This window comes from Paramormyrops kingsleyae, chromosome 22 (assembly GCF_048594095.1).
Source record: "Paramormyrops kingsleyae isolate MSU_618 chromosome 22, PKINGS_0.4, whole genome shotgun sequence".
Taxonomy (NCBI): Eukaryota; Metazoa; Chordata; class Actinopteri; order Osteoglossiformes; family Mormyridae; genus Paramormyrops; species Paramormyrops kingsleyae.
In genome coordinates, this window is record NC_132818.1 from 21,200,787 (window position 1) to 21,228,244 (window position 27,458).

The 27,458-nt window shown below is 51.7% G+C and overlaps 1 protein-coding gene across 4 annotated transcripts; it reads right to left on the reverse strand.

Annotated features, from left to right (window-relative positions):
* Nucleotides 1–618: 618 nt before the first annotated feature.
* On the reverse strand, nucleotides 619–27,140 carry trrap (transformation/transcription domain-associated protein). Of its 4 annotated transcripts, none has more exons than XM_023835534.2 (71): nucleotides 26,960–27,140; nucleotides 25,844–26,018; nucleotides 25,485–25,534; nucleotides 25,263–25,373; nucleotides 24,980–25,084; nucleotides 24,814–24,897; nucleotides 24,512–24,568; nucleotides 24,205–24,330; nucleotides 24,042–24,119; nucleotides 23,732–23,820; nucleotides 23,311–23,407; nucleotides 23,076–23,214; nucleotides 22,913–22,991; nucleotides 22,466–22,700; nucleotides 22,017–22,353; nucleotides 21,831–21,928; nucleotides 21,521–21,715; nucleotides 21,165–21,356; nucleotides 20,165–20,330; nucleotides 19,820–20,076; nucleotides 19,528–19,728; nucleotides 19,269–19,420; nucleotides 18,981–19,180; nucleotides 18,677–18,894; nucleotides 18,390–18,587; nucleotides 18,042–18,302; nucleotides 17,799–17,960; nucleotides 17,597–17,693; nucleotides 17,386–17,507; nucleotides 17,066–17,236; nucleotides 16,603–16,671; nucleotides 16,022–16,042; nucleotides 15,310–15,429; nucleotides 15,054–15,173; nucleotides 14,813–14,977; nucleotides 14,537–14,718; nucleotides 14,242–14,440; nucleotides 14,003–14,131; nucleotides 12,938–13,411; nucleotides 12,667–12,825; nucleotides 12,377–12,514; nucleotides 12,154–12,264; nucleotides 11,907–12,053; nucleotides 11,280–11,493; nucleotides 11,005–11,130; nucleotides 10,687–10,833; nucleotides 10,407–10,603; nucleotides 10,034–10,155; nucleotides 9,616–9,829; nucleotides 9,356–9,535; nucleotides 9,098–9,244; nucleotides 8,668–8,787; nucleotides 8,293–8,580; nucleotides 8,072–8,209; nucleotides 7,622–7,734; nucleotides 7,391–7,526; nucleotides 7,101–7,292; nucleotides 6,814–7,009; nucleotides 6,370–6,635; nucleotides 6,105–6,205; nucleotides 5,586–5,787; nucleotides 5,223–5,384; nucleotides 5,046–5,136; nucleotides 4,563–4,762; nucleotides 4,116–4,377; nucleotides 3,286–3,511; nucleotides 2,942–3,159; nucleotides 2,635–2,819; nucleotides 2,331–2,534; nucleotides 1,831–2,025; nucleotides 619–1,714 (listed from the first exon to the last, which is right to left on the reverse strand). In XM_023835534.2, exons 2-71 carry the CDS (start codon nucleotides 25,944–25,946, stop codon nucleotides 1,430–1,432), a joined length of 11,541 nt encoding a protein of 3,846 aa, XP_023691302.1. In that variant the 5' UTR covers nucleotides 25,947–26,018; nucleotides 26,960–27,140; the 3' UTR covers nucleotides 619–1,429. The 4 variants fall into 4 exon arrangements, with proteins under 4 accessions (XP_023691302.1, XP_023691303.1, XP_023691305.1 ...); XM_023835535.2 differs by lacking the exon at nucleotides 26,960–27,140 and adding an exon at nucleotides 26,155–26,926; XM_023835537.2 differs by lacking the exon at nucleotides 16,022–16,042 and having other exon boundaries at nucleotides 26,960–27,139.
* Between the last annotated feature and the right edge of the window lie 318 nt (nucleotides 27,141–27,458).

The following is a 27,458-nucleotide window of genomic DNA, read 5'->3' on the forward strand; positions in this document are numbered from 1 at the left end:
TGCAGTGGCAGCCAATTATGAAAGCGATTGCATTCCACAGTACTAATTGTACACAAGTATGCCGTCAAGGTTTGATGTTTCGAGACCACGATATGCCATTTCTATACACAGAGAATGCTTTGAATTGTTTCAGTAAGTTTGTTTTTTTCATTCTGACAGTGTAGGCTCAGAAATTACTTTGCTAGGTAGGAGTTAAGTTGACTTGGAGTTTTGAGGAAGTTTTGGCTTCTATTATTGTTATTTTCAGTCTTGCTCCCTATTCTTCATTTGGATCACATAACCCCGGAAACAGGACAGCTGCCTCTCTAGCATGGTCACACACCACACACCCACATAGACGACCTCCTTTTGTCTTCAACACTCAAAGCTTTGGGATTAGACAGGAGGAAAGAATTCCAACCAATCTAGTTAATACAGCTTGGCACTTGAAGAGTTCAGATTCAGCGATTCACTTTAAATATGATTTGATTGTTGGTGCGAGACGTGGTGGTGAAACAGCCACGCTCTTGGGATTTTGATATACCACACATCAAGAGTTTCGGAGAATGATGTGAAACAAAAAACAGCAGTAGTTCTGTCGTTGAAAATGAGCGCGGCGAAAGGAGAATGCCCAGACTATTTTTTTTTTACTTATTAAATAGCCAGTTTTAATAAGTTGAGAAAATATTTTCAGATGCTCTTTCTACCGGAAGTACAAAAAGTCATTATTACACATACATACAAATGCAGTTGTTCAGAGATCCAGCCTTGTTTTCTGTCGAGTCAGTTTACAGTCAAATATACACACGACTCCCCTGCTTCTTTCACAGCTTTACAAGCGATTGTACATTAAAATGTAAAATTCTGTCTCTACCACATCACATCGGCGTCTCGTCCACGTAAACAGGCACCTGCTTATATGAGCAGACTCCCTGCCTATAAAACAGTCCTGTGCATAAATGGCAGCCACATGTTGATCGTTTTCCCAGAGGTGGACATTTCAGGTCCAGAAAGTAAAAATCCAAACCAGGATTTTGTTTCAACCAACCAGTTGAGTACTCTGTGACTGTGGCTCTATATACTGAAATGGTTGGTTGAAACAAAATCCTGGTTTGGATTTTTACTTTCTGGACCTGAAATGTCCACCTCTGCGTTTTCCAAACTTAGCGCTATACAGTCTAATCTCTATTACCAAAGACGCCTTTTCAGACCATGTTCAGGAAGGACAGCACTTCCTGACACATGACCATATCCATGCAAAGACTAACTGGTCTACAGTAACTCGCCGTTTCCCGTTTTCAAACACATTCCAGTTTAAATATACAGCTTGAGTTCCTCGCCTTTCTTACACAAGAAGCATGCCTTTGTTGAAGCGAATCGTTTTGTACGTTAAAAATTGTAACACTTAATTGCGGCAACAGCTAAAATCTGCCAAATACAAAGACGGGGTCTAAAGCCAGGGGTGCCAGGCGGGGTCCATGCGGCACAGGTTGTCCAGGCTGTTGGCCGCCGCCACGAGCGTGTTGACCTTGCTCTCGCCCCCTTCGAACTGAGCCAGGTTGTGCAGACGCGACATGATCGCCGTGACGGCCTTCTGGACCAGGGACACCAGCTGCTGGCTGTCCATGTTCTCCGGCTGCCCCGCGGGGGACAGGGGCACTGAGGTGTCCTCCTGCGTCTTCTTGTGCCAGGCGATGATCTCGTCCCTTAGCACGGCTTTCAGGATCCCGTCGACCTGAGGAAGCGGAAGCCAGAGGGCAGCTATAAGGAAGGGGTTTGAATCTGGACCAGTTACACTATCATATTACTGCAAAGCCAAGCAATGAGGCCATAGCTAAGAAAGGCAGCTACCTTGAAGCTCGGCTGGGCAAAGCACCGAGCCACTGCAATCATGGAGGCAGTGAGGGGGCCCGACACGCCAATGGGGGTCAGGAACTCCGATATGTTGGGGGTCAGGCGGAAGGGAACCGGCCGGTTGGCGTCCAGGTCACCCGTGGCATCATTTATATCGAAACGGAAATACGCTACATTCAGCTTCCCAGTGTCCTGTCAGAGAGAAGTGTAGGATGAGCACACCATCCAAAACGTTCCACTTCCTCAGCTTTGCAGATCTTAAACACCAAACCTTCCATACCTCATGTGTTCTAACCTCACACCTGACCGTGGAGCACCTGAGCAGGCAGCAGAGACCAATCAAGGATTAGAAACGCCTGAGGCATTCTTGTCGATACCAATAAAGAGCTACATCAACAGAACACTTTTGGGACATCCTGCCATTTTGAGGGATCAATTTCTAGCGAGGCCTTCGTCTGGTTGCTATACAGCTCAGAGTATCTAGTTATTACCATTACCTGCCCAATCTGCAGCATCTCAGGATTGAGTCGGTTTAAATGCAGCACAAACTCGGCGAGGCCGATAAGCGCCAGCTGGATGGTGAACATCTTGCGGAAGGTCCAGTAGTCCGTAGCATTTGGGAAGGTGTGCAGGGCCCACTCGCGAAGCATGCTACGCGGGACCATGTTCCCTTGTACCTCCTTCAGGATGTCCCGCAGAACCTGCATTCAAATGCACACGTTAACCCTGAATGCGATGGCCACTGTTAAACTTGGCCGGAGTCCGAGAGAGCCCATACGGCAAAGAGCGTCCTCCCCATACCTGGTGGCTTGCCTGGGTCCCACGAGCCTGTACGGTCGCCAGGCGTTCGTAGTAACGGGAGACCGGGTTGTCATGCTCGATTCCCTTCTTAGCACAACGCTGCTTGTAGATCTCCACCAGGGACAGCGACGAGGGGTTATCTTGCACCAGTCGCATCTGAGGGGACACTGCCACAACCCTGGGCACTGGAAAGACGCAGATACTGGTCAAATCACCTGTCAATCGACTCGGCACCAGCCAATTGCTGCAGTTTCCCAACAGGAGCCAAATTCGGATTCACACGGCAGAAAAAATGAGGAAGGCCTACCTGAAAAGAAGAGGTGGCGCTTGGTAGTCTCCTTCCTTTTCTCCAGACAGGGATTAAGGAGCCTGAGCAGCTGGAGTACCCGCTCCTCCCGCCGTGACTCTGTCAGACACGCGTCGTTCATCACCAAGTATGGGTAGATCTTCCCGTTGTGGCCACGGATGTAGAGCCGGCGGGCCGCTGTGTTGTGTTTCTGGACGATCTCCACCCGTGGCATGAACCTGTCCAGCAGTTAACAGTCTGAGGATCCAAGCTAAATTCTTGCTAAGCATTTATCATCAATGTCTGTTACAGAATTTGTGTTCATTTGGGGAAAAAGTCATGCCTATTTGTACAGAAATCCATACCTCGCAATCCTGATATAGTAATGGGTAGGTTTGGGCATGAGGAACTCTCCAGGGATCTCCACCTCTGCCGTCTGGGCAGAGAAGTTGCTGAGGAAGCGACACTTCTCCTCAATCAGGAAGAATTTTGGCAACTGCTTGGTCTTGGCTTCCAGAATCTTGATCCATTTCTTCAGCTTTGAGATGAGATTGTGCAGCTTCATGGACCCCGGCACGCTGAAGTCAAAGTCTAACGGCATTAAAAGAAAAGAAAAAAAGCAGGAGGCCACAGGGTGAATTAACTTGCATTAAGCCACTGCAAAAACACAAAAGGAGATAAACGTCTCCTATGACCTTTCGTAAGACCAAACAAAACATTTTTCTTTCTAGTACTGACGCCTTTAAGGAAATTCCACAAGGACAGAAGAGATTCAACCTGCAGCCCCACCAGTCCTTGCCACACATCCTTTTACACATTTGTTATGGGTCTTAGCAAGGCTGCGTGTCTATCCATCTTTGTGGCTTCATCACTGCCTTTTAAAGGTTGTCTCAAGTCAAGCCCGACCATTAAAAAAAAATAAACCTTTCCCCAATGATGCCTTTACTTCCTGGTATATTTTCAGAGTCAAGTCATTACAGTGTCAGAACGAACTGTCCGCCATGAAGAATTGTCCATTTTCTACTTCACAGCCCTGAGTGACAGCTGAGGAAAAAATCAGGCTATGTCACTAAGATATAGAGATTAGTAGAGTTTTTAAAGCACATCTACATATCACCAACTAGCCTAATAGGCCACATAAGCATCCATGCACTAACGATGCACAGAGGTGGAACACTTGACCCCACATTCTCACCTGTGGTGAACTGCCCCTTCATCTTCTGGAAGACGGGGTCCTGAGCGGTGGCCTGGGCACGGCGGGCCAGTGACTCGGAAGCAGCGCTGCTGAACATGGTGGACACGTTGGACACATTCTCCAAGCCTACTCCAAAGGTGCTCACGAGCTTCTTCACAAAGTTCAGAGTGTGGGGAGTGATCTTAGCGTCAGACACGGCTCCGCTCTTCTCAAAAGCCACGGAGTAGCACTTGGCCAGACCCTGCTGCAGCTGTCTCAGGACCTGCCAGAGAACGTAATTGTTAGCTACAAAGGAAACCAGTATATGGATCTCAGAAGCAGGGAGCACTTCAACACACAGTAAGTTGGGTACAGAGAGACAAATTCTTGGGCACACAGGGAGGATATTCATCGCTAATAAAGAGCAGAACACTGGGCTTATGGTTAAAGTTAGCTGGCTGAACTTGCCTCCTCGTGCCAGTTTTCCCGGAACCAGACCATCTGGTCCACGATTCCTTCAAGCGAGGACAACAGTGTGGGGTGCAGCTCCCTCTGCATGTGCATGATGCGGCTACAGCGCCACATGGGCGCCGTCGCGCGTATCGGTCCCGGGTCCGGGGCAGAGTGGGCTGGAGCTCCTGCTGAGCTGGGCTGCTGCTGGCCAGAGTCTGCCGAGACATAAGGGTCAATGCAAGCCGATCTGATTGAAACACGATGCAATGACAGAACTACAGATTAGTCTTTAGCCTTGAAGCATCAAGACAGAAGTAGAGTATAGGGCAGGGTTCCCCAATTCTGGTCCTGGAGGGCCAGTCTGCATCACAGTTTGCAGATTTCCCTGCTGGTGAGCTGAATAAGGCATGTTTGAGCAGGGAAATCTGCAAACTGTGATGCAGACTGGCCCTCCAGGTCTGTAATCGGGGAACCCTGGGATAGAAGGTCCGTACTTACCGCTCTTGTAACGCTCTCGCTGCTCGATCTTGAGCGTCAGGTACAGGGTTCGGATGGGGAAGTAAACCGCTTGGGGATACATGCGTCCCACCTTGCGGAAAAGACGCACAAAAATAGTGAGCACCAAGGATAACAAGAGTGCACCAAGTCCACACACGGGGAGAGGGGAACACACACCTGGCTGATGAGGTTGAGCAGTGGCTTGCCTTCTGAGCCCACCAAGCAGGTGAGCAGCTGTGGGATCCAGGCCAGCCACTGGATGGGTGGGACACCAATGCAGTACTTCTCTACAGCATCAGCCAGCGTGTTCTTATCATCAAAACTCAACAGCCACAGCACCTGGAAGCCCCAAAGAAAGACTCATTCTATAGCCAGCTTGGTCATTTACTGGCAGGGAAAAACAGAGAGAACTTTACCAAGGGGGCGAGTACAGTGGCAAAAGACAGTAGGAATGACAAACTACCGTACGACAACTGTGCCGTTATGCAAAGTTGAAAAAGCGCAAACCAACAGCAAGAGTGCTGAGCATGAGACGCTCACCTTGGCCAGGTACTTGCGGGACTTGCTCTCGTTCTGGTGCCTGCAGGCATGCAGGTAGCAGGTGATCGCCGACACACCCAGGTGCAGCTGTCGGTCTTTGACGAAGATGTTCTCGAGGTAGTCCCCCCACATGGCCCAAGCCTTCACCAGCACGTCATGCATCTGCACTGCAGCTGAGAACGACTTGTTGGCCTCTTCGGACCTGCAGCGTCAAGACCCATCACAAGTGCTTAATGCTGGGGGTGAGCTGACGCCTCAATCTAAAAACACCAGTTACATCTCCCAAAAATAAACGTTCTGCATTCATCCTGTATTACCAAGAGCACTTATCTGTCAAGCAATTAAAACGCCACAAAGTGTCAAAATGAAGATTCATTAAACCATCATAAAAGATATTTTCAAAAAACAAAACTTGTGGACATGCCTACTTAATACTATAATTTGTTTACTAGCTTGTTTCTATTCTGCTCATCTCATTAGATAAGTGGGACTAGTACATGGAAATGGAACTGAACATACTTGTTGACCTGAGCCAGGAACATCCCCTTGAGAGCGTAGAACTCAGCTGTCATCTCTTTCGTGAAATACTTGAGGTTGGTTGACTCAATGACCTCCAGGCCCTGGCAGAGGGAGGAGCAGGTCACTCGTACTCACAAAGACTGAATTCGACTAACGTTGTAACACCATCCTCAGCAGGGACCTCTATCCTCATCATTCACAATGACCAAGACATGAACGTGGAGGACATGAACCTGGACCTAAAGGCGATTTCCTGCCACCTCACCTGCATGCACTCGTTCTTGCCCATTATCCCCGCCAGCTGCAGGTAGCACTTGACCTGCTGACGGATCTTCTGGAAGCAGTCGACGATGGGCACGGTGGGGATGGTGTGAATGCGACTGAGGATGTCCAGTGCCACGTTCACCAGCCCCTGCTTACGGGCGATCTTGCCGTACTGGATGATGGCAGAGGCGGATGCGTGGACGCCGAGCATGGCGTTGTTGGAGCTGGGGTCATGCTGAGTGCTGCTCTCATAGGCGGTCACGATAGCTGTAGTAGGAGGAACCATGGGGAGAATCCTCATGTAAGGAGTTTTTGGACCAAAAGTACTGAGAATGGCACCTCTCCACTAAAGAATCATTGGTTCAACAATACAGTCTGAACTTCGGAAAGGCCTGGATGGAGAGAGGAGACAGGATAGATGGCCACACGGAGCTGACCCACTCACCCTGGTAGTGATGCTGCCTCCACATGAAGATGCTGCTCCAGTGTGACAGATCATCAGAAACAATGGGCAGCCGGTTCCTCCACGTTTTCACCACAGTCTTCATGTCGTGCAAGCTGGTGTTCCGGCCAAGGTTAGGTGGCTGCAGACCCGCATTGATCTGAGCGGCCTCTTGCAGCTCAATGATCTGCTGAGCAGCCTGAGGGCAAAAAAACACAAGAAACTTCAGAAAAGGTCTTTCTGCTGGAGCCCCGGGACGTGGGAGGCCGGAGGCTGGTCGAGGGACTCACCTGCAGCAGGGGTGTGTGGACATGGGACACTATGTGGGGCAGCCGTCTCCACTCGCGGATGGCCAGGCTACTGGCCATGTCCACCAGCCGCTCAATGAAGTTCAGCTGCTGCTCCTCCGGATGACAAATGGCCAAGTAGCCACGATGCATGTTCACCTTCCAAGCCATCTCTTTGGGGCAGCTTAGTTCAACCTGTAGAGACCAGACTAAACATCTAATTGTGCACTGAGGCAGGACACCCTGGAATTACGTGTTCTGGCCTTCGGAGGAGAAAGGGGGCATGTACACACCTGACCCAAGGCGTCCTTCATGGCTGCCCAGTTAGAAACTCGCCAGGCACACTCAAGTACCAGATAGGGGTTATTGTGACCTTTGCTCTGGCCATACTCAGTCAGCGCCTCCCACTGGTTCAGTTCCTTGGAGCAGCTGGAGAGCAGAGCCACGGTAAGGTAAGCGCACGATAATAGGAAGGTCGCTGTAAGGAGCACATTTTACGGTAAAAGCAAGAACATCTCCCTTACCGTATCCAGTGGTCCTCCCACAGCTGGTACTCGGGTAAGACAGCTGGGGGGGCGTTGTTCCTCTCGTGCTCCTTGCGTGCCTTCTCCATGGCTTTTTCGTACGTCTCCTGGGCCTGAAAGTTCAGTCTCCTCTATTAGTTTGAAGTGCCATTAACTACAACAATGACCCCATATGACTCCCAAACTAACCCTGATACTATAGGAAATACTACAGAACAGTGTTTCCCAATCCAGTCCTCGGGGACTCACACAGTCCACGTTTTTTGGTCCCTGGGCGGGGACCAAAAATGTAGACTGTCTGGGAGGGAGCTCAGAGGGACCAAAAACATGGACCACCTGTGGGTCCCCAAGGACCGGATTGGGAAACTCTGCTATATACTAACACTGCAGGATGTACCTAACAGTAACCATCATACAGTAATCATAAGCCCAGGCATGCTCCACACTTACCTGCTCAAAGAAACCATGCTGTTCATAGGCAATGGCGGTGCTGGTCTCGGGGAACTTGCAGCGTTTCTGCCACAGTCCGGCCCACATGTCTTCCTCCTGCAGCAGGGAGTACAGCTCTGCCAGGGAATCCAGAATCTCCTGCAAAGAAAGCCACAGAGTCAGGGATAAGTCAAATGCGCATCTGCGTGTAACGTAGCCCAATCGGCCCCAAACGTCTATACCTGCTGCGGAGGCGTGATGCTCTCTTGCTCGTAGAAGTCGCTGCTGTGCTTGGGCTTGGCGTGCAGGCTGAGCCCCTTCTCAAAGGCCTGCTGCTCCAGCATCAGAGTAGAGCGTAGCCACAGGTTGTGCGTCTTGCCCAGGTACTTGAGCACACAGGGCCGTATGGGAATGGGAGGCACGCACTGGGACATGGCCTCCACGAAGCAGCTGAGCGCGCTGGGCTGGCAGTCCCGCTGCACCTGGTGGCTCCCACTGCACAGGAAGGGGCTGATCTCTCCCGCCAGAGCCTGGGGCGACATTTACACAGACACCCATTAGCATGCACCCAGTTACTCCTCCCTCCAGTTTTAGACCAGTCCAGCAGCGATGCTCACGTGCTGTTGACGGTCCGATAGGATCTTCCAGAGCCTCGGGAAGAGTTGCACCCAGGTCTTCTCAGCCAGAGGTGTGGATATGTGGCAGAGCTGGACGAGCGCATTGAGGAGGGCGCCAGTCTGTCAGCAGAACAAGGAGATCATTCAGCCACAGCCGTCCTGCTGATGGGAGTATCAACGGAGCTTAGAAACAATCACGCATTCAAGACCTGATTTCCGGCACATTTAACCCATTCTCTGAGCCAGGTCCCATCAAGACGACATACAGGAAAGACATAAGAACCATCAGTCATGACTCATTACACTGAGAATGGAGTCCTACCGGAGACATGGTTCTACTCTGGAGAAGAGGCCACCAACTAGGATCAAACATAGTTAAAACAGGCTTGGGTTAAGGCCATGAGCTGAACACCAGCAGGGTTGACATTACCTTCACCTCCCTGAGGGAATCCAGGAACTTGTCATGCCGGTTAGTAAGCATGTGCAGCTGGTTCCCTGCATCCCTTTCAGCCTGCTCCTTAGTTTTAGGGGTGCTGGTCTGGTCTCCAGGAGCAAGCTCGATATCAATCTCTACATCCTACGAAGGGTAAAACCCGGCATGATTTGCTGAGATCTTTCACAAGACCGCAAAGTATAACAGGTCATGTAAGAGTAGCGTATTTAGCGATTCCCAAGCAGGACTCCTCACCTCCTCCTTAGTCTCGCTGTTCTCCCTCTCCCGCGGCTCCTGCTTGATGTGTGTTGCCATGGCGAAGGCTGCACGGTCGTGGCTGTCGGCCAGGTTGATGACGTTGGTGATGGCAGGAAGCATGGCCCCCTGGCAGCTTGTGCCGATAGTGCTGTTGTGCTCACACACCGCCAAGAGAAGCTGGAAGCACAAGACTCTATGAAAAACGCCCCCAAAACGCTCAGTCCGCAAGAACCATGCACTGGCACTCTCGATCCTACCTCGATGCACTGCTTGATCCAGAAATGGCTGCCCATCGCTTCCCAGTTCTGGGAGCAGCAGATGTAGAGGAGCCGCTCATAGACACGGCGTTTCATGGAGCTGTCAAAGACTTCGAAGAACTTGGCCCGGATGTGTGGCTGAGCGCAGCGCAAGCCAGAGAGGAACGCTGGCTCCAGCTTGGATGTGATGTCACTTCCGGAGAGGCTGTCATCTCTTAGAAATATGGTAAATATGAATGTTGACTTTATAAACTTGAATGATAGATCCTATACCCCAATTATACAGTGAAGTTACGCCATCCATGACATTCAAAGACTTGATGCATTAATCAGGTCATAATCCTACTCACTCCAGTATAACTGATTGCTCAATTGAATTTAAGAAAATGGTAAGTGGAAGATCTTGCAAGAAAAGTACCTGTAGACATAGTTAACGAGGTCCAGAAACTGTGCGTTTAACTCAAGGTCGTCTGAAAAGCGCTTTTCAATATAGGTCATCATTTTCACCAGTAGGATAGACTTCTCTCGTGGATTAGGTACCTGGGGAGAGAGTGTGGGAGAGAGATAGAGAGGATTTAGAGGCCAATTAGGGGACACTGGAGTGCCGTACACGTCTGCATGTTCTCTGATGTAAGACTTCGATAAAAAAGAGACTTCCTTTCGCCGTGCTTAATCAAGAAAAAAATTCTTGGTTTGGGTGGCATTTTTCCAGCCTTGAGATGGGTCCAGCCCCTGAGTAAGTGAGCCAGGCATAGAGATACAGCAGATAAGATAAGAACCAAGCAGTTCACCTGGTTGCCCATAGGAGAAGTGTTCTTCACCCATTCCTCCACAATCTTCACCACTGCACGCAGGATCTTGGCGTCAGTAGACTTCTCAATGAGCGATGTGAGGATGACCTGGATGAAATTCTTCCTCATTTCCAGACTCATGACGGAGAGCCGTGTCTTGACCAGGTCCAGACTTAATATCACTAGTTCACTAGTTACTATAAAGAAGGGAGACACACACACACACATGAAGCATTTCTCAAAGTACTCAATCAGATCTGGGCCAGGCATCAGGACTCACCTGTGTTTGTCTCTGTAGCCCCAGTAGTGGGCTGAGGGTTCAGATGCTCCCTCACCATCTTCTGCAAGGAGCGCATGAACACAGAGATGAGCCGGTCAATGTAGCTGGAGTTGTAGCTACAGGCCGACTTCAAAATCATTAGCGTCCCTGGAAGGCGGAAAGATACAGCGTTGAGTGCGCATGTGCAAAAGCAAAGCCAAAGTATATTCTGTAAAATTTCTTAAAAAGCAGATAGTGCTAACAACCTGGGTAAATTAGACTAACACTTCAGTGCACAAAAGAAACTACACACAGGATATGGCGAGGTGCAACCCTTACCAAAGAGCTGTGTGGGATTAGCGTTGGTGGCCTTCTCATAGTTGGTGAGGCCCTCATAAATGACCTTCCCAACAGCGGCATACAGACACTCCAATTCCTCGTACTTGGAGGCAACGGTGGATGAGCCTGCAGGGGTCAGAGAGAAGTGAGCAAACAGTGAATAAAGCTCCAGGAGAGAAAACACCAGCTATCGTCATGACGACATAGCCAAGACTCATAAAGACACCCAGGCTTGTGGCCATCCCTGACTTGGCCACTAGGGGGCCGTGACTCACTGGGCTCAGTGGGGAAGATGCTCATGAGCCGGGACAGCAGCGTGTGCACGGCGCGCAGCACTTTGGTGTTGCCGCAGGTCATGCAGGCGGCGATGCCTCGCTGCAGGGGCTTGAAGTGGGCCAGGATGGCCGGGGACTGCAGGACCGTCAGAAGGAAGCTGAGGATCTCTAGCCCCGTGCAGATGTTGGCGTAATTAGCCTGAGCGGGCTGCTCCTGGAGGACCAGAGAGAAAGGCCTCAGCCAACATAAAGGATCACCTCCAACGTGGCTTCCTGGACTCTTCTTAGATGCACGAAACAGCATAATTTAACAATACAACATACTCAGTGGAAGAACGGAATATCAGAGGTAAAAGTAGTTCTCAGAATATTTTCTGAAGTTTCTGACTCAGTTCACACAGAACAAAAACAGCAGGTCCCAATGCCCTGGTGCTACTGGGTACTGGCCCAGTTCCCCCAGCTTCTTAAGCAGAGAGAATCATCCTCCAAGACTAAAGCCTTCCCTCCAACAATAGTCTGGAGAAGACCGTTTCATCACTTTTGTGATGAATTTTGCCCCCAGCACACTCTTCCAAAGTTACCGTCCCCCCAACACCCAACACCCAGAGGTATCAACCCAACACTCACCACAGTCATCAGCAGCTTATCGAACCACTGCAGCTTGAGCTCAGCTCGCGGCCACATGTCGGGTCGGAGCGCGGTCTTCATCAGGCTCACGCAGCGGCGGGACAGGAGCTCCCCGGGGGACCCCGCCGTGCCCGTGCTGTCATTCACCTGCGGGGACACCCGATCCCTGTCACACCCGGCAGCGGGAAGCCCCCGCAGAAGTCAGACCACCACCAACCCCCCCCGCTCAATGTATGACGCATGTTACCTGGCTAGCGATGCGGATGAGGAAGCCGACCACGGTGTCTGTATGCTGCTTCTCCACAGGCTTCGCCAGCAAAGCCTCCGCCCCCGTCGCCGACTGACTTCGCCCAAACACCTGCCGGAACAGCCGGGGGGCAGTGGTTGGAGAATGCGAACTGGGAAAACCCGCTATGTGGAACTGAGCCTTACGGTCAAATGAACTCAAAAAGGGGAGGGGCTGTTGTTACCGTGCCAACCGCAGCCCCTGTGGCGGTGCGGAACCTCTTCACATCCTGGCCTGAATCCACAGAGAGTCCCCGTTTGACACTCCCAGACGCCACGCTGGTCCCCTCACCGCTGGCCCCCGCGTCACCTTCAGATTCCAACTGCCAAGCATACGGACCACATCTCACACTGGGGCATCGACTGAGCCACCTGGGCCATCAACAACCGTTGAATACCGGGAAATAGCCCGTAAATAACGCATAACAGCCCTATTGCCCGTCTGAACCGTCAGTAGGCTGTACTCGGCCCCTACCTGCTGGTCCTTGATCCTCTGCAGCTCCCACTTGATGATGACTTCGGCCAGGTCGACAGCCAGCTTCCGCTGCTCGATGGTCACACTGGGCGTGAAGCCCAGTCTCTGCATGGCGCTAATCATGTGCTGCACCAGGTGGTGCCTGACAGGGTAGTACACCTGCAGAGAGAGAGAAGAGCTCACTTTGTTAGTCTAACATCGCGGTACACCTGTACAGGGGTGATAATTAGTCGGGGGGGGGGGGGGGCTGTTTACCACACTGGTCACCCACCCTGAAATGCTGCACGATGAGGTGCAGGATATGCACCAGCTGCGGCACCGTGTGTCCCTCCTCCACGATGATCTTGCGTGTCCAGTGCGTCAGCATCTGGTGGCCGTCCTCCATGCGGGCAGGGACAGCCGGCGTCAGGATGGCCATGGCCTGCCTGACCACCACCCGAGCCTCCATGGTGTGGGCCTTCAGCAGGCTGTGGAAGACCTGCAGCACGATCTTCTTGTGGATGGCGAACTTGGCGATGATGTGCGCCAGCAGCAGGTGGCCGCTGTACTTGCAGGCCGGGTCCACGCAGGCTTTGGAGAGCAGGCAGGGCCAGGCGAAGGTCATGAGGCGCCGCAGCTTGCTGTTGCGGCTCTTGTTGTTGTCGTGGATGTGATGAGGCGCATGTTCCACCAGCAGCGTGGCGAACTGCAGCAGGTAGATGCGAAGCGAGTCCAGCAAGTCCGCCTGCTTCTCAGGGTCCAGCACCTGCGATGGGTAGAGGTCAGCACCTGGATGTATGGCTATTACAGGCCAGCCCCCCCCCCCCCCCCCCCCAAAAAGAAAAATTACAGCAGAAGTCAGAGCACCCGCAAGGTTGGTTGAAGTCTTGCATGGATTTCCTCCAACAGTACAAAAGCAGTGTTTCCCAACCTGGTCCTCAGGGACCCCCAGACGGTCCACGTTTTTGCTCCCAGCTGGGAGCAAAAACGTGGGCTATCTGGCAGGGAGGTGGGAAGGAGCAAAAACGTGGGCTATCTGGCAGGGAGGTGGGAAGGAGCAAAAACGTGGGCAGGAGCAAAAACGTGGGCTATCTGGGGGTCTTGAGGACCGGTTTGAGAAAGAATGCTCTAAATCGCTCCTGAAGTGTAAGTACACGCATGTTTGTGCCCTGTGATGGATTGGCATCCCATCCAGGAAGGACCCCAGACTGTGCTACCCTGGTATAGACTCAAGGCCCCCCTGTGACCTGGACCAGGATAAGTGATTAGAAGATGGATGGATGGATGGATGAATGGATGGATGGGCAGAGTCATAACAATGAAGGAACGTGATCTGCTCAGTCAGGCTTGTGATTACCTTAGTGATGAAGACACTGGTGATGCTCTCAGGGTTGTCACCCTCTGGGTTTGGGGGGCCAAGCAATTGCTCTCCCTCCCCCTTCTCAAAGCTGTACAGGAATGCTGGGTTGAGTATGTGTTGCAGAACCTTGGTGGGGGATGGGTTGGAGAACAGACATAATTCAGTAAGTAGAACAAGTTTATATATAATTAGAGCAGGAGGGACAGAGATTCACAGGCTGCGGAGCTGTAGTTCACCTTAGCCTTCAGCTCGTCACCAAAGTGCGGGTCGTTCATTTCGACGAAGCGGAAAAAGAGCGCCCTCTTGTGGGTGATGCTGTAGTTTTTCGGGATCTCCTCCTCCATGTATTCCTTCAAGAAGGTCATGTTACACAGGAAGCGTCCAGTGAACGCCCGCAACAGCTGGAACAGCAGCTCAATCTCGGTGTAGTTCCGTCTGACAGGAGCAGAGAGAAGGGAGAATTTGGTAAGCACTCGTGTACATGCGTGTCAAGAGAGAATTAATTTGGGGCGTTTGGTGCAAGAGCCGTACTTGCAGTAACTGAGCAGGCAGTAAGCAAGCAGCTTAGGCTCCTTCCAGTTGGTGGCGGCCATGTTGTCCTTGTGGTGACGTTCTTGGAAGGCATCGCTGACCCAAACGCGGCGGAGCTGCCCGACTAGAGAGTGCTGTCCAGCCAGCCAGGCTTCGTCATGCTTCACGATGATGCTGATGATCTGCAGAGGACAGTGTCACACACATATGTCAGCAGAGGTGCTTTTGAAGGGCTTTGTGAATGTTTGTGTCTTAGTGTACTTCTTCATGACTCACCTTGATGGCTTGGAACTGAAGGTCCAGCCGGGCGGTGCTGGTGGATGGGGAGCCGGGTCGGGCCGTGGCAGTCGGCCCGGCGGGGACCAGCAGAGGCAAGAAGCGGCTTGGGTTCGAAGCCAGAACATCCCGTAGAGGTTTGGCATCTTTGTGTTTCAAGAAGCTCTGCAAGGAGACTGGAGTTTCAAGACAAGCGGACGAGGAACGGATGGAAAATAAAAATGGACGTGGCCGCACTCACCATGAACATGCGGCTCCACTGGGGGTCGTTGAGGGTGGCCTCCATCATAAACAGCTCCACCGTCTGGGATGGATGACGCGTCAGGAACCGAATCAGGGGCTCTCTGAAAGGGCTTCCGGCCTGAAGGGGGTGGCAACGCACAGAAGAGTCAACCAGCCACAACCTCAGCAACAAAACAAAAAACCGACAACACAATACACTGAAGACATTGAAATCAGCCCAAAACCACAGCGCCCCCTGGAGGCAGGGCAGTTACCTCAATGAGCATAGCTCGCTCTGTCTTCATCACCACTTCCAGCAAGGGTTTCACCAGGGTTTGGGGTGCGGCCGGAATGAGGTGGAAAAGGTTGATGATGGCTGAACAAATCTTCATCTCCTGCAAAATAAGCCAGGAATGAATACCTGCCAATCGCCAGTCCATCAGAAAGCACATCCACATACACAATTAGGAAGCGACTCCTAAAATTCAGTTCTTAGCACTGGAGAGATCTCTGCAGGTTTTTATTTTCAGTTCACATACCTCCACCCTCATACTGTACAATGAGAAGGAGAACCAAGACTTCAACACAACCTCAACTTGCAACCCATGGGCATCTTACAGGTCAGAGATGACAAAACGATAAAAAATTCTCCACTTACAAGGGTCTCCAGTTACAATCAGTGAACAAGGCCACTTGCATCTGAATTACGAAAGACCAGCTGATATCCTGACACCACGAACAGCTGACGTACCAAAACTGCCAACGTGATGAATTTGCTACCACAGCAGAAGCAGCTAACGTGGCTAACAGCGCCAATACGGCTAAGACAGGGAAAGCACCACATCAAACAAACCAGGTACTGCAAGAACCACGCACATACGTACGTACACGCACACACACACGTGCACATGCAAACACACATCACACCACCAGCATGACGACAGTTCCCAAACCGGCGTTCAGAAGGTGACCGTGAACAGGTCTCACCTCGAGGCTGTCCGCGGCCGGCTGTGCCAGAACAGGAAAACAAAAGTAAATCAGGCGAGCGCAAGAACACGTTTGAACCAGCGTGACCGCGCTCAGCCACGAGGAATCACACTCGACCGCACACCAAACATCCCAGAATTAAAATCTGGCAGAAAGGTTTGCACCCTTTCCTCCAAAGGGCAACAGAAACATGGCCACAGACGTCAGAAAAAGCAGCACCTCCAGGAGCAGGCCTGACGTTTCGCAAGTGGTCCGAGGGGAATTGCAGCCGACAGTATGCCTGACAGACAAAGTCTCCACCCGCAGTGGTCCATTCAGGTCACCATCAGAAAGCCAGAAGCGATCCCACATAGGCAGCTGATTGTCCATCGCCCGCCATGTTCTCCAGATGGCCCTCACACGCTAATGCTAGTCCGCCACACTTAGCATGGCAGCCGGCCCATGGCAGAAGAGAGACCCGCCACCATTGCAACAAGCCAACGCATGACCGGTCAAGTGGTCATGTGAGAATAATGGTCTCCCTAGGTTCATCTACCACCCCACCAGCGCCCCAGCCCGGACACGCAGCCGGCGTCACTCACACTGCCGTCGCTGCGCTGCCCGCCCTTGTGTGTGATCACCACCACCTCCATCCACTTCCGCAGGTGTTGCTGCAAAAACGCAAAGACAGGAGCCGTCAGCAGGCAAGTTGGTCCAAAAAAAAAGGCAATGGGATTTCAACTAAAGAGCTGGAGTTGAAGTAGAGCGTTCTAACGCCACCAAAGTGCCTTGTCCATGGAATTACAGTTGCGGGGGGGGGATTTTAGTGATTAATTCCAGCCATTAATCCCAATTCCTAAATACAGTTGGCCTCCGCATCTCTTCCACACCAATAGTCACTACATAATTAGATGGTAATTTGGTAGTTCTATATTATGACTATCTGAAACCGAGTCCACAAAAATGTCTGTTACTGATGATCCATTTTAAATCTTTGCTTTTCTAATCCAAGGTCTAAATACCACTTAGACAACTTCCATGACTGCTGAACAGCAAGTCACTCACCATCATCTGGTCACAGAACTTGTCGTTGAAGGAGTTGGGGAAGAGGCGTGTTACGGACGTGAGGCGGTTGACCACGTTGAGGGTCAGGCTGCGGTAGTCCCCCAGCATCATCAGCAGGGGGCGCATATGGGTATGGATCTGATCCACCTCGATGGTGGCCCCTTCCAGGAACTGCCGGAAATGGACACAGGGGAGTCATTCACACCAGCATGTGTTACATTTAGAATCCTAGAGTGCAAGAACTCCTGGGATAAGCTTTCGTGGTGAACATCTAAAGAACTCAGAAGAACCAACAGTAGGAGCTTGGGTAGAGTCCTGACCTTGCGCATACAGGCCTCACCGGCCTCCTGCAGCTCAGCATTGGTGGAGTTGAGTGCTTTGAAGAGAGCAGCAATGATCTTCTCCCTAGACTGGGGTAGGTAGTTACAGGCGGCCAGAGCATCTGGAAGTGGAAGGGATATTGGGCAGAGCAGGGCATTGGTAATGGCCCAGTGCCGTGCAGTCTCTCTCTCAGCTACATGCAGTACTCACTCAGGGCGGCGATCCGCAGCGGCACTAAAGATGGCAGACTCTTGTAACAGGCGAGCTTCATCAAGCCAGCATCTTCAGCCTCACACAGATTCAGCAGCTGCAGGGATAAGAGGCATTACCATGGATACATACCTGCACCACACCGGCCCAAAGAACGTTGACCAGAATCACTACACACATCTATACACATCCTCAGACATACCTCTGTGTAGAAGACCTTGTGCTCCATGACGTTAAGGTCCATGGTGAAGAGGCGTGGTTGAAGCGTGGTGCAAAAGGTATTTCCCTCCATTAATCCGATCTGGGCGTTAGCTGGTTGGTGACGCAGAAGATGCTTCTTGGGTGGAACCATGTCTTGTAGTACCTGAGAGAAAGATAATGAGCTGTGAAGCCACCTGAGAGCAGCAGACCTCTTCAGAGAAACACCTTCTGTCGCAGGATCTACCTCCTTGTGCGGTTCCATGATGACAGTGACACTCTTGCCCGTGACCTGCGCGAGCACCTGCAGCGAGTGCATGGCCTGCTTCCGGACCGTGGGGTTGGGTGAGGTCACCTCACGCACCAGGTCGTGCACCACCATATGAAAGGACTTATCCTGGGCAGCCAGCAGCTCCTCGCTCCGCTCTTCGTCCTTCAGAGGCGTGGCACACCGCACCAACAGCTGCTCCAGCGTGGTCTTGGCCATGGCGACCGCGCCGTTCGACACCTAGAAGAGACCAGGACAGACCTCAGCCACGTGGCTAATACCGCATTGGTTATCATGGGGCTAGTGACATCCGTTCAATGTTCGCACCTCGCCAGTGAGGTCCATCATAACGAAGAGCAGCGCTTTCAGAAACGTCAGCTGGTTCTGTAGGACCCAGATGAGTGGTAGCCTCTCCATGAGGAACTTGATGGACACCACGCCGCCCAGCTTGGCATACCAAGCCTGCTCGTAGCAGCAGGCACAGAGACGCTCGACGATGTAGGAGAACAGTGGCAGCTGGCAGGCCTGCGAGACCAGTAAGACACCATTAAAAGGCTGGCTTTTACTGTTCTGGTAGAAGATACTAAAAGTGCCTGGCCAGCCCAGAGTCTCACCCTCTCCTTGGATCCCAGGATGATGCTGGCCACGTCAAAAATAACAGCCAGGGCCACCTCCCCAATCTTGCAGAGCTCCTTCTCTTCATAGGCCATGCAGATAGCAATGGCATCGATCAGCACCAGCGGGTCCATACCCTTGGATCCATTCTCCTCGCTGTGGAACATGGCCGTGCTAGGCTGGCTCCCCGATTGGTAGCACGGGAGCAAGAACGGACCTGCAAAACACACAGAATTAAAAACCGAAAGATATAAACTGTCTGAAAGGAGACCGCTAAGCCGTTAACATCCAGCAGGTCCTCACCGCACTGCTGGGCCACAGCAACCATGGTGTAGTGCCGAATAAGGCTGGCCACAAAGGGCAGGGCACTGGGTCGTAGGTCCTTGATGACAGCAGACATAAAGGCCCCAGTCAGCGCCTGCTCGAACGTGCGTCGCGCTGGAGTGTCCTGGGCCTTGTAGCGGTGCGAGATGATCACGTTGGGGATCCACTTCTCCGTGAAGCTGGAGGGGGAAGGGGAGGTTTAAAAAACAAGTCAACAGAGGGACACATACCCCAAGTGGCTCAGCCCGACCAAGCCAACGGCCTTACTTGGGGTGGGCCAGTAGCTGGTAAAGCGCATGCTTGTTGTCTTCCAGGCTAGTCATGGCAACCAAGAAACACTTGATGACTTCCCAGGCTTGGCGTCTGTAGTAGGGCTCTGTGTTGGCACTCTTCAGGCAGTCTAGAGCCGTCTCGATAGCCTGTAGGCCACACCAAAAAGATGTTTAGATGATTTCCCCCATTCAGCTGATTTGTGTTGAATTAAAACCATTTTCACAGTATTCCCTCTCTCAAATGCAGCACATACCTTCTCCATGGGGAGCTGGATGGAGGCCTTGCAGTCCGTAAACTCGGCAGTGATGCTGGGACCCTGTACCTCCGTCACCACATACTGCAGCCGCTGGCTCTCCTTCAGCATCTTGCGGTTGCTGCCGCCGAACTTGCCCAGCACGCGGTACGCCACGTGAGAGATGCTTTCTACCGGGTTCCTCAGGGTGCGCCACAGCGCCTGGTCGGGGCAGAACACGGGCCAGTCAGACGGAGGCGTCTGAGCGTGAAGCGCAAAGCCACGGGCGAGGTATACCGGCATGACTACGGACCTGCATCAGCTCAGCACGGACTGGCTGGATGTGATCGTAGAGGAAATCGGGCTGCAGATTGTCCACACAGAGCTCCAGCGTACGCAAGCCCTGGCTGACCAAGGTCTGGGAGCCATTCAGCGCCGACACCAGGGGGTCCATGAGCATGGGCAGGTAGGGCAGCAGCGAGCTGAGCCGAACAGGCACCGTCAAGCACAGCTCCACGAACAGGTCCTTCATGTGCTGCTTGTGCAGGCCACTCTGCAGCATGTTAAGTCCTGCGAGAGGCAGTAACACATACTGAGCACTAGGCAGGGATCTATCAATCAGCTGTGGGAATACAGGCCAACTGATGGTGACCCTCACCTTGCAGGAGGTTAGGCAAGAGAGGCAGGAACTCCTGGTAAAGCAGGTCGTGGCTGCCACCCCCAATGGAGCGGAAGAGTGCACGCAGAAGCAGGAAGTAGTTGTAGGGCTCTTTGGCCGACTGGGCCAGCTCCATCGAGCTGTTGACAATCTTATGCAGGTGCGGCTGGAGAAGAAAGACCACATTAAGACATAGCAATTCCCCAAAGAACCAACAGATTCAAGCCATTCATGGCAGATGGGGCCACACAGATGCCATTTTCTATATCTGAAGCCCCCAAGCTGGTCATGAAAATTCAAGCACCAGCAGTATTTAACTGCAATAATCCAGAGGTACCAAGTCATCGTAATGTTCTCAATTCATAACTCAACTGCCAAGAAATGCATTCCACACTGTATTTGCAGGTCTGACTGTTGACAGATTTTCCCCTCAAAAACAAAAAACGCCTGAACTCATGCCACCAGCGGAATGTGTGAGAGCAGTACCATAGGCAGTGTGTCACACCAAAGAGTGCAAGTACACAGACCTGGCTTTCAGTGCTTGTGCTTAACCTACAGGAAATGAATGCAGCTCCCCCCCCAGCACATCAATCAGAAGGACAGCTGGCCAACTGCACAACGGCACACCCAAAACCACCACAGCCTAAGACATGACTGACGACTCATGCATTGCGAAGTTTGCCAGAACAGCAGATCAGCCTGAAGGTATCTACAAACTCCTTTGCAGCAGTGAGATCTGACTGCACAGATACCAAGAGCTAATAATCTGTGACCCAATCCACAGAAGAAAAACAGACAAGTCACCAGCGGAATGTGTGAAAGCACCAGGTTTTTCTAAAATAACCTGTAGCCGCCCTGACCTCTCTAAACCAGTGGTGAGAGAACTAGGCATGTTCATGAGTTTAGAAAACTACACCTGCTCATCACTAAATGCAAATTCTGCTTGGCTCGCCGGTGATCACATGCACCGATGGGACTAAACGGACGGCAGGGAACCAACCTTGAGCATCTGTTCATTCTCGGCAGCGAACAGCGAGACGGAGCCGAAGACCAGCTTGAAGAGTTTGAGGTAGAGGTTCGACAGCTCCACGTTGGAGCCCATCTCTGGCAAGCGTTCCAGCAGGTACTCCACCAGGATAGTGGCAAAGAGCGCCGAAGTCGACAAGTTTGCCAGGAAGGAATTTGCCACAATCTGGGGCAGGGAGATGGGTACATAGGTAAGTGTGGATCAAAAACTCAACATGAGTACAGCCAGGAATTCACCACAGCATGACCAGCATGATAATATTCATCTAAACCCTAAAACATAGTGCTTTGGCAACTAAGATCAACCCCAACTTAATCATGGCAGCATACCTGCAGTGCATAGTTTTTGGAGATCCGCTCCACCATATAGGGCACTGTGGTCTGGAAGATCTCTTTGAAGGTCAGGGGGTTCATCATGGTGAAGACCCCGGCAAAGTGTTCCAGGACCTCCTTCTCCTCCTTCATCCGCACCGTCTGGCAGTTGGCCACGCGGACGTAGGTCTGCCCGTTACCCGCAATTTGCACCTGCAATGAAACGGGGGGGGGGTGTCAACCAATGCCAAAGGAGGCCCTGATGACCTGAACATCACCTGAATGGGCAATGCCAAGCAGGAGTAGTACCACCGACAGCTGGTCCTACCTGGTATATGTCCAAGGCCTGCATGGCATACTTCACCAGCTTGATGTAGATCTGGGTCTCCTTCGGTTGTAGCTGCTTGTTGGGGATGAACTGAGCTTCTGCAAGGCGGGCATACAGAGCTCGGTCATGCCCCCCCCTGTGCCTTACACAGGAGAGGCCTCCCAGGCTGCACGTGATGGTACTCACCTCCCGGGGCTTTGCAGGATGTGATACCCCACGTGATGGTCTTCACGCCGCACACCAGCGTCTTCACCAGGCTGCGGCAATCTGACACCTGGAACGTCTGCTTGTCCTCTTTCTCCTTATCCCCCGGACGATCCAGGGAGGCCACGGGGGTTGGGGCTGGTGTAGCAGGGGTAAGGGGTGTGCTTGGTGGCAGGGCAGGCGTGCTGGCAGTGGGGGTAGCAGGGACTCCTGGCAAGACCCCCGTGTCCACCACACCCATCTCTGATTGGGGCTTACACTTCTTAAAGATGTTGACCAGCTGGTAACGAGCGATCGTGTGGAACTTCAACACGAACACCTAGGGGCGCAGAAGAGCTCTGGGTGTCCGCACCCACACTCCCAAACCCTCCCCCCCACCAAGCCATCCACAGTAACCCTCTCCCCCCCCCCCCCCCCCCCGCACCCTGTACCTCCAGCATGCGCATGAGAATGTCACGACCGTTGCCATTCTCCTGCTCGCTCTTGGAGCGGATGCAGTCCACCAGGTTCAGGAGCAGCTTGCAGGACATGGTCTGGATGTTGCTAGGCAACGATTCGTCGTCGATATTCTTGGCGAAGAGCTGGACGGCGAGAGACAGGTCGGCGAGGGGCAGATTTTGCCGGACGTGATGCACAAGGTCAGCCAGCGTGCTGTAGGCCAGTGGCCTGGAGGAGGGGCAGGATGCGGCGTGTTACACAAGGTAAACTCTCCCCTGCTAAGACTTGCTTGCCAAGTTTGCAGCCACACACTGTACTAACACAAATCCTCTGCGCAGAGCATCGCACGCCCAGGGTTTAGACACCAAACCGCCCAGGGGGAGCGAGATCGCTTTCCGGTTTAAACAGACGACCTCTAACAGCCAACATGACCATCTCACCGCAGAGTCTCCCGCGCGGTGTAACCGGAGCCAATCAGGATGGACTCGTCAAACAGCTTATCCATGCAGGGAATGAACTCTGTAACACATGAGAGGGCGTCGATTTACAGCGGGAGCGCGCCGACCGCGAAACGACGCCTGGGTGGCGGGCGCGTGGACCTACGGCTGCGCAGGTCTGTGGTCAGGATGTGCTTGGCGGCGATCAGCAGCTCCTTGCGCAGGTGGGCGGTCTCAGACGGGCAGTTTGAAAGCAGCTGCAGCATCCCCTTCACCATCTGCTGCGAGTACTTGCTCACCAAGTCCTGGTTTGGGGGAGAAGGGAAGGATACAAGGGTCAGGGCTGCCTGGACAGGCTGGGATGAGGCAGTGGGATGGGGTAGAGCCAGACAGGACGCTACCTGATAAATGCGGATGATGTAGGCCAAGAAGGACAAGGTCTTGATCTGGGCGGCGATGAAGTCCGCGTAGAGTTCCTTATTGTACAGCTTGTGCTGCCTGGAAAGACGACAAACCTCAGGAATGTAAATAAAACCTGTTTCCAACTAACCATTATTGTTAATTGTCGTCATATATAATGATAATGAGGGACAGGAAAGGGTGAAAGAAAAGCTTGGGGTCGGAGGGCAGGGAGAGCACTTCTGGGGCTTAAGGGTCTTGCCCAAGAGCCTAACAGGGATATGATCACTGTACCTGCCATGGGATTCAAACCCACAACCTTCTGGAGACAGGCAAAGACCCTTAAACCATGCAGCCACACGCCAACCCCCCCACCCAAAAAAAAATACTGTGCTGGCCCGAGAGTCAAATCCCGGCTCTTACCTGGCCTGTGCAGACACCTGCAACATGATGGTAGTCATGATCAGCGGGACGAACTCGGACACCACGTTGTGGATGTTGAGTTTGTACAGCTAGAGAAGTGAAAAGGTGGTCAGCCATTGCAGTGGAGAGCTTAACCTGTGCCTGATGGTCTCTCTACATCCTTTACATTAACTTAATTAATGAATCTGAGGGCTTTCCAGGGAGTATAATGCAGCTGGAAGTGGAAATTCCAGGGGAGCATAATGCAGCTGGCAGTGCCTGCATAACCATAGCTGTAATCCCAAGATGGGTACTGACGAGAGGTCCTCACCTGGTACATGAGCACCACGATGATGGGCAGCTCTGCCAGCACCTTAAGCGACAGGGACCCCCGTGGGATGATGGTATGCTGGACGGACAGAGAGAGAGTGGGACGTGTCAAGGAGAGCAGGGCGAGAGTGTGCCGACAGAGTGGTCCTCGGGTCCTCTCTCACCGTGCGGGTCTCGCTGTCCTCCCTCTCGGGTGCCGTCTTCACCACCACCGACGTGATCATGCCCACCATCTCCGGCAGGGGAACCGTGTTCTCGGCAATCACCTGCGGGTTCTCGAAGTAACGCGCCTGCAAGGGGAGCGGGAGATGCTGTGTGAATGCAGCGTGACCCTCTATCACAACTGTGACCCAGATAATCGCAGTATGACCTTCCATCATGACAGCAATCAAAATATCCCCTGGATGACCTTCCGCGGAAGACAGCGACCCTGACAGCCCAAGCATGGCTGCTCCACATGACTAAACTTACCACCACTTTGGGCAAGTCCTTGTAAATCTGCTTCACAAAGTCAAGGAAATGATGAATCTATAGGAAACATAAATTATGGGTTATTTTTACAGTAATATTACGCTAAAACCATGCATGCAAATTATATACAAATAATACATCAGCATCATGCAGTATATTAAATACACTTATTTATACGCAGAAACTACCTGAAACATCTAAACATTTGCTTGTGATTCATTGACATCAGGTGAATAATACAGTCATTGCAAAAACACCCTAATCCTGAATTCAAAGCAAACCGAATCCAAAGTGTCGCTCACCTCTTGGGTGATGGGCGGGCGGAACTGCTTGTGCAACTCAATGATGATACGCAGACATATAAGAACGTTCTCTTCGTTCTCGATCTGTTGGAAGAGACGCGCGGTCAGGCAGCTGTCAATCATCGGCGGCCCCGCCCTCAGCCCCCACCTTCGGAGTCCAGCTGACCTCCAGGAAGCGGAACATGACAGACAGAATATTCTTGGTGTGCGGTCGCAGGTGCTCGTTGGTGGGGATGCGGTGGATGATCTCTAAGACCAGTTTCCTCAGTTGCTGCAGCACAGACAGGAAGTAAAATAGGAAGTTAAGAGAAAAAGGTGTCTCATGGCTACATAAACAGCACCAGCACCAAGTGCTGAAGGTTGGATACTCTCTTGTAAGTGTGAGACACACACAAACACACAAACACACAAACACACGGTTTCCTTCCAGCCCAGCGCTCTTCACTCACCTGAGCCGGCTTCTCCTGCAAGAACTGCACCTCTCCATCCTGAAGGAATGTAAGGAAGCGTGGAATAATGTGCTCCAGAAAGGTGGAGTACTGAGGCGAGGAGGTCACGTTCTGGGCAGAAGCAAGGACCAGGTAAGCGACAGGAAGCTCCAACTTTATAAAGGCTTTGTACCATCTAAACACCCCAAGAAAGACAGCTGGGGGGGCGGGGGGGGGGCATACCTCAAAATTCTCGCTAACCTCCTGCATCATCTTCAGCTTGGTCTCATCAGCTGTGAGGACAGGAGCAATTCAGCAATTCAGGTGAAATGGGGGACCTTACTAGACGTGCCTATGACTTCCAGAGAAGCACTCAGATCTTATCAGTTTTACTTTCAGCGCCCAGATTATCAGGCACAATCTCTTTCTCTCACACTCGCACACACACACACGCAGGCGTGCACGCACACACACATGTACCTGGCTCTGGACTAAAGCACAATGTTCTCATCATATTGCTTCTCTTTGGCTGCAAAATCATTCAGTTTAACCATTTATTAAACCACCTGAAATCTACATAGGGTGCAAGGATAGTGCCTCACGTGTGTTGTTGTCTGTGAGCGCCGCCACAAACTGCAAGTATTTCTTCATGAGGGTGGTCTGGTCCACCACGGTGGGGCTGGGCGCGGGCGGTGCAAATGCCATGACTCACAGTAGTGTATGTGGGGACAGTGACAGCAAGTGCAGCCTCACAGGGAATCCATGTCCTCCACAAACCTAGAGCACAGGAAGTCCGCCAACTACACTCAGAAACACATTTTCACACAATTAAATTTAGAGAACATTTTGTTAAAATGACACCGATTGTCCGAATATGTTTAAACTCTCAACAGCATTCTGGGTCTAAACTTACGGATTAATTCAAAGGAACTTGAAGTTTTTGCAGCCGGACATACTACCAGGGATATTCGGGTCATGCACCTTGCCCAGTGATGCCTCAACAAGACTGCAGCCAGCAGCATTCGGGCTGCCAAAGGAGATGCTGAAGTACTAGGCTAGCTGCTACGACATTTGCACAGATTCTTCAGGTCAAGGCTGCTTTTGCTAGGAAACGTCAAAAATAAAAACTTGTGCCAACCTTAACGATCAGCACTTTAAAGCGGAATCAAGTACTAAACACCAAAGCAGCATATTTCTGGTACCACAACGTAGAATAAATAGCCATAATACGGCAGAGAGGGGAGTCGCCCAAGTGCGTGCAATAATAGCGCGTTGGCAAAGGCGTACAGTGGCGCCTAACAAAGACCAGCCAGCAGCCCGGGCTGCTCTCTGACAAGCACCCAGCATTGCACTTTCCAAGCAAGTGCCAAGAACGGTATCAGTCCTCGCGAAATCAACAGAAACTATTCCACGGCTAACCGTATAAGCACTGACGCATCCGTATTCCCACACACGCATACGATCAATAGACTGTCCCGCAATTACTACCAGTTATGTCCGGGCCCCCTCGCCCCCAACTCGCACACGCACCGCTCGCCTCGCAAGAGGATCACGTAACAGTGATCCCTTAGTCACAGAAGCTCAAATATCAAAAACGAAAAATATATATGTGCTACAGATTCAATCGCAAAGTAAACACGCCACGAAACATTACCAAATGCAGCGCACTGGATAAATTACAGCATTTTTTTGCGAGAGATGGTCACATTGGAACTTACCGACCAAATCGACAGGAAAGAGTCCCGCTACAATTTCCGCCCATACGAGTGGAGAACCGGTGCATAATATCAAACCGCTATGAACCGTTTGTAAATTTTGCTCAAAATTTTAAGAAACTAAAACATAAACGGTTACTATTACATTTCTGTTGTTGTATATGCCACTTGGAGCTTTAAAAATATTGCATTTTTATGTTGCAAAATCTCTGAATATTAGGTTATTATGCGGCGGAAAGATATCCCCTTGTTGGCGGGTGTTGTTAGACCATCGAAAACGATTGTCTCTCGTCCATGTCGTCATAAGTAAACGACAAAAACAGACCAATCAATTTGGGGAATGCACGGCCCGTGAGTTCCGCCTTTTGGCGGACGGAGCAGACGAAATGAATGGCATGTGCTGATGTTTAGCACTCGCTCATTTTGGGCTATTGACTGTTCTGAATTTCTGTGGGTGTTTGGGTTTGTTATACAATTTGAATCTGATCGAATTTTACTTTCC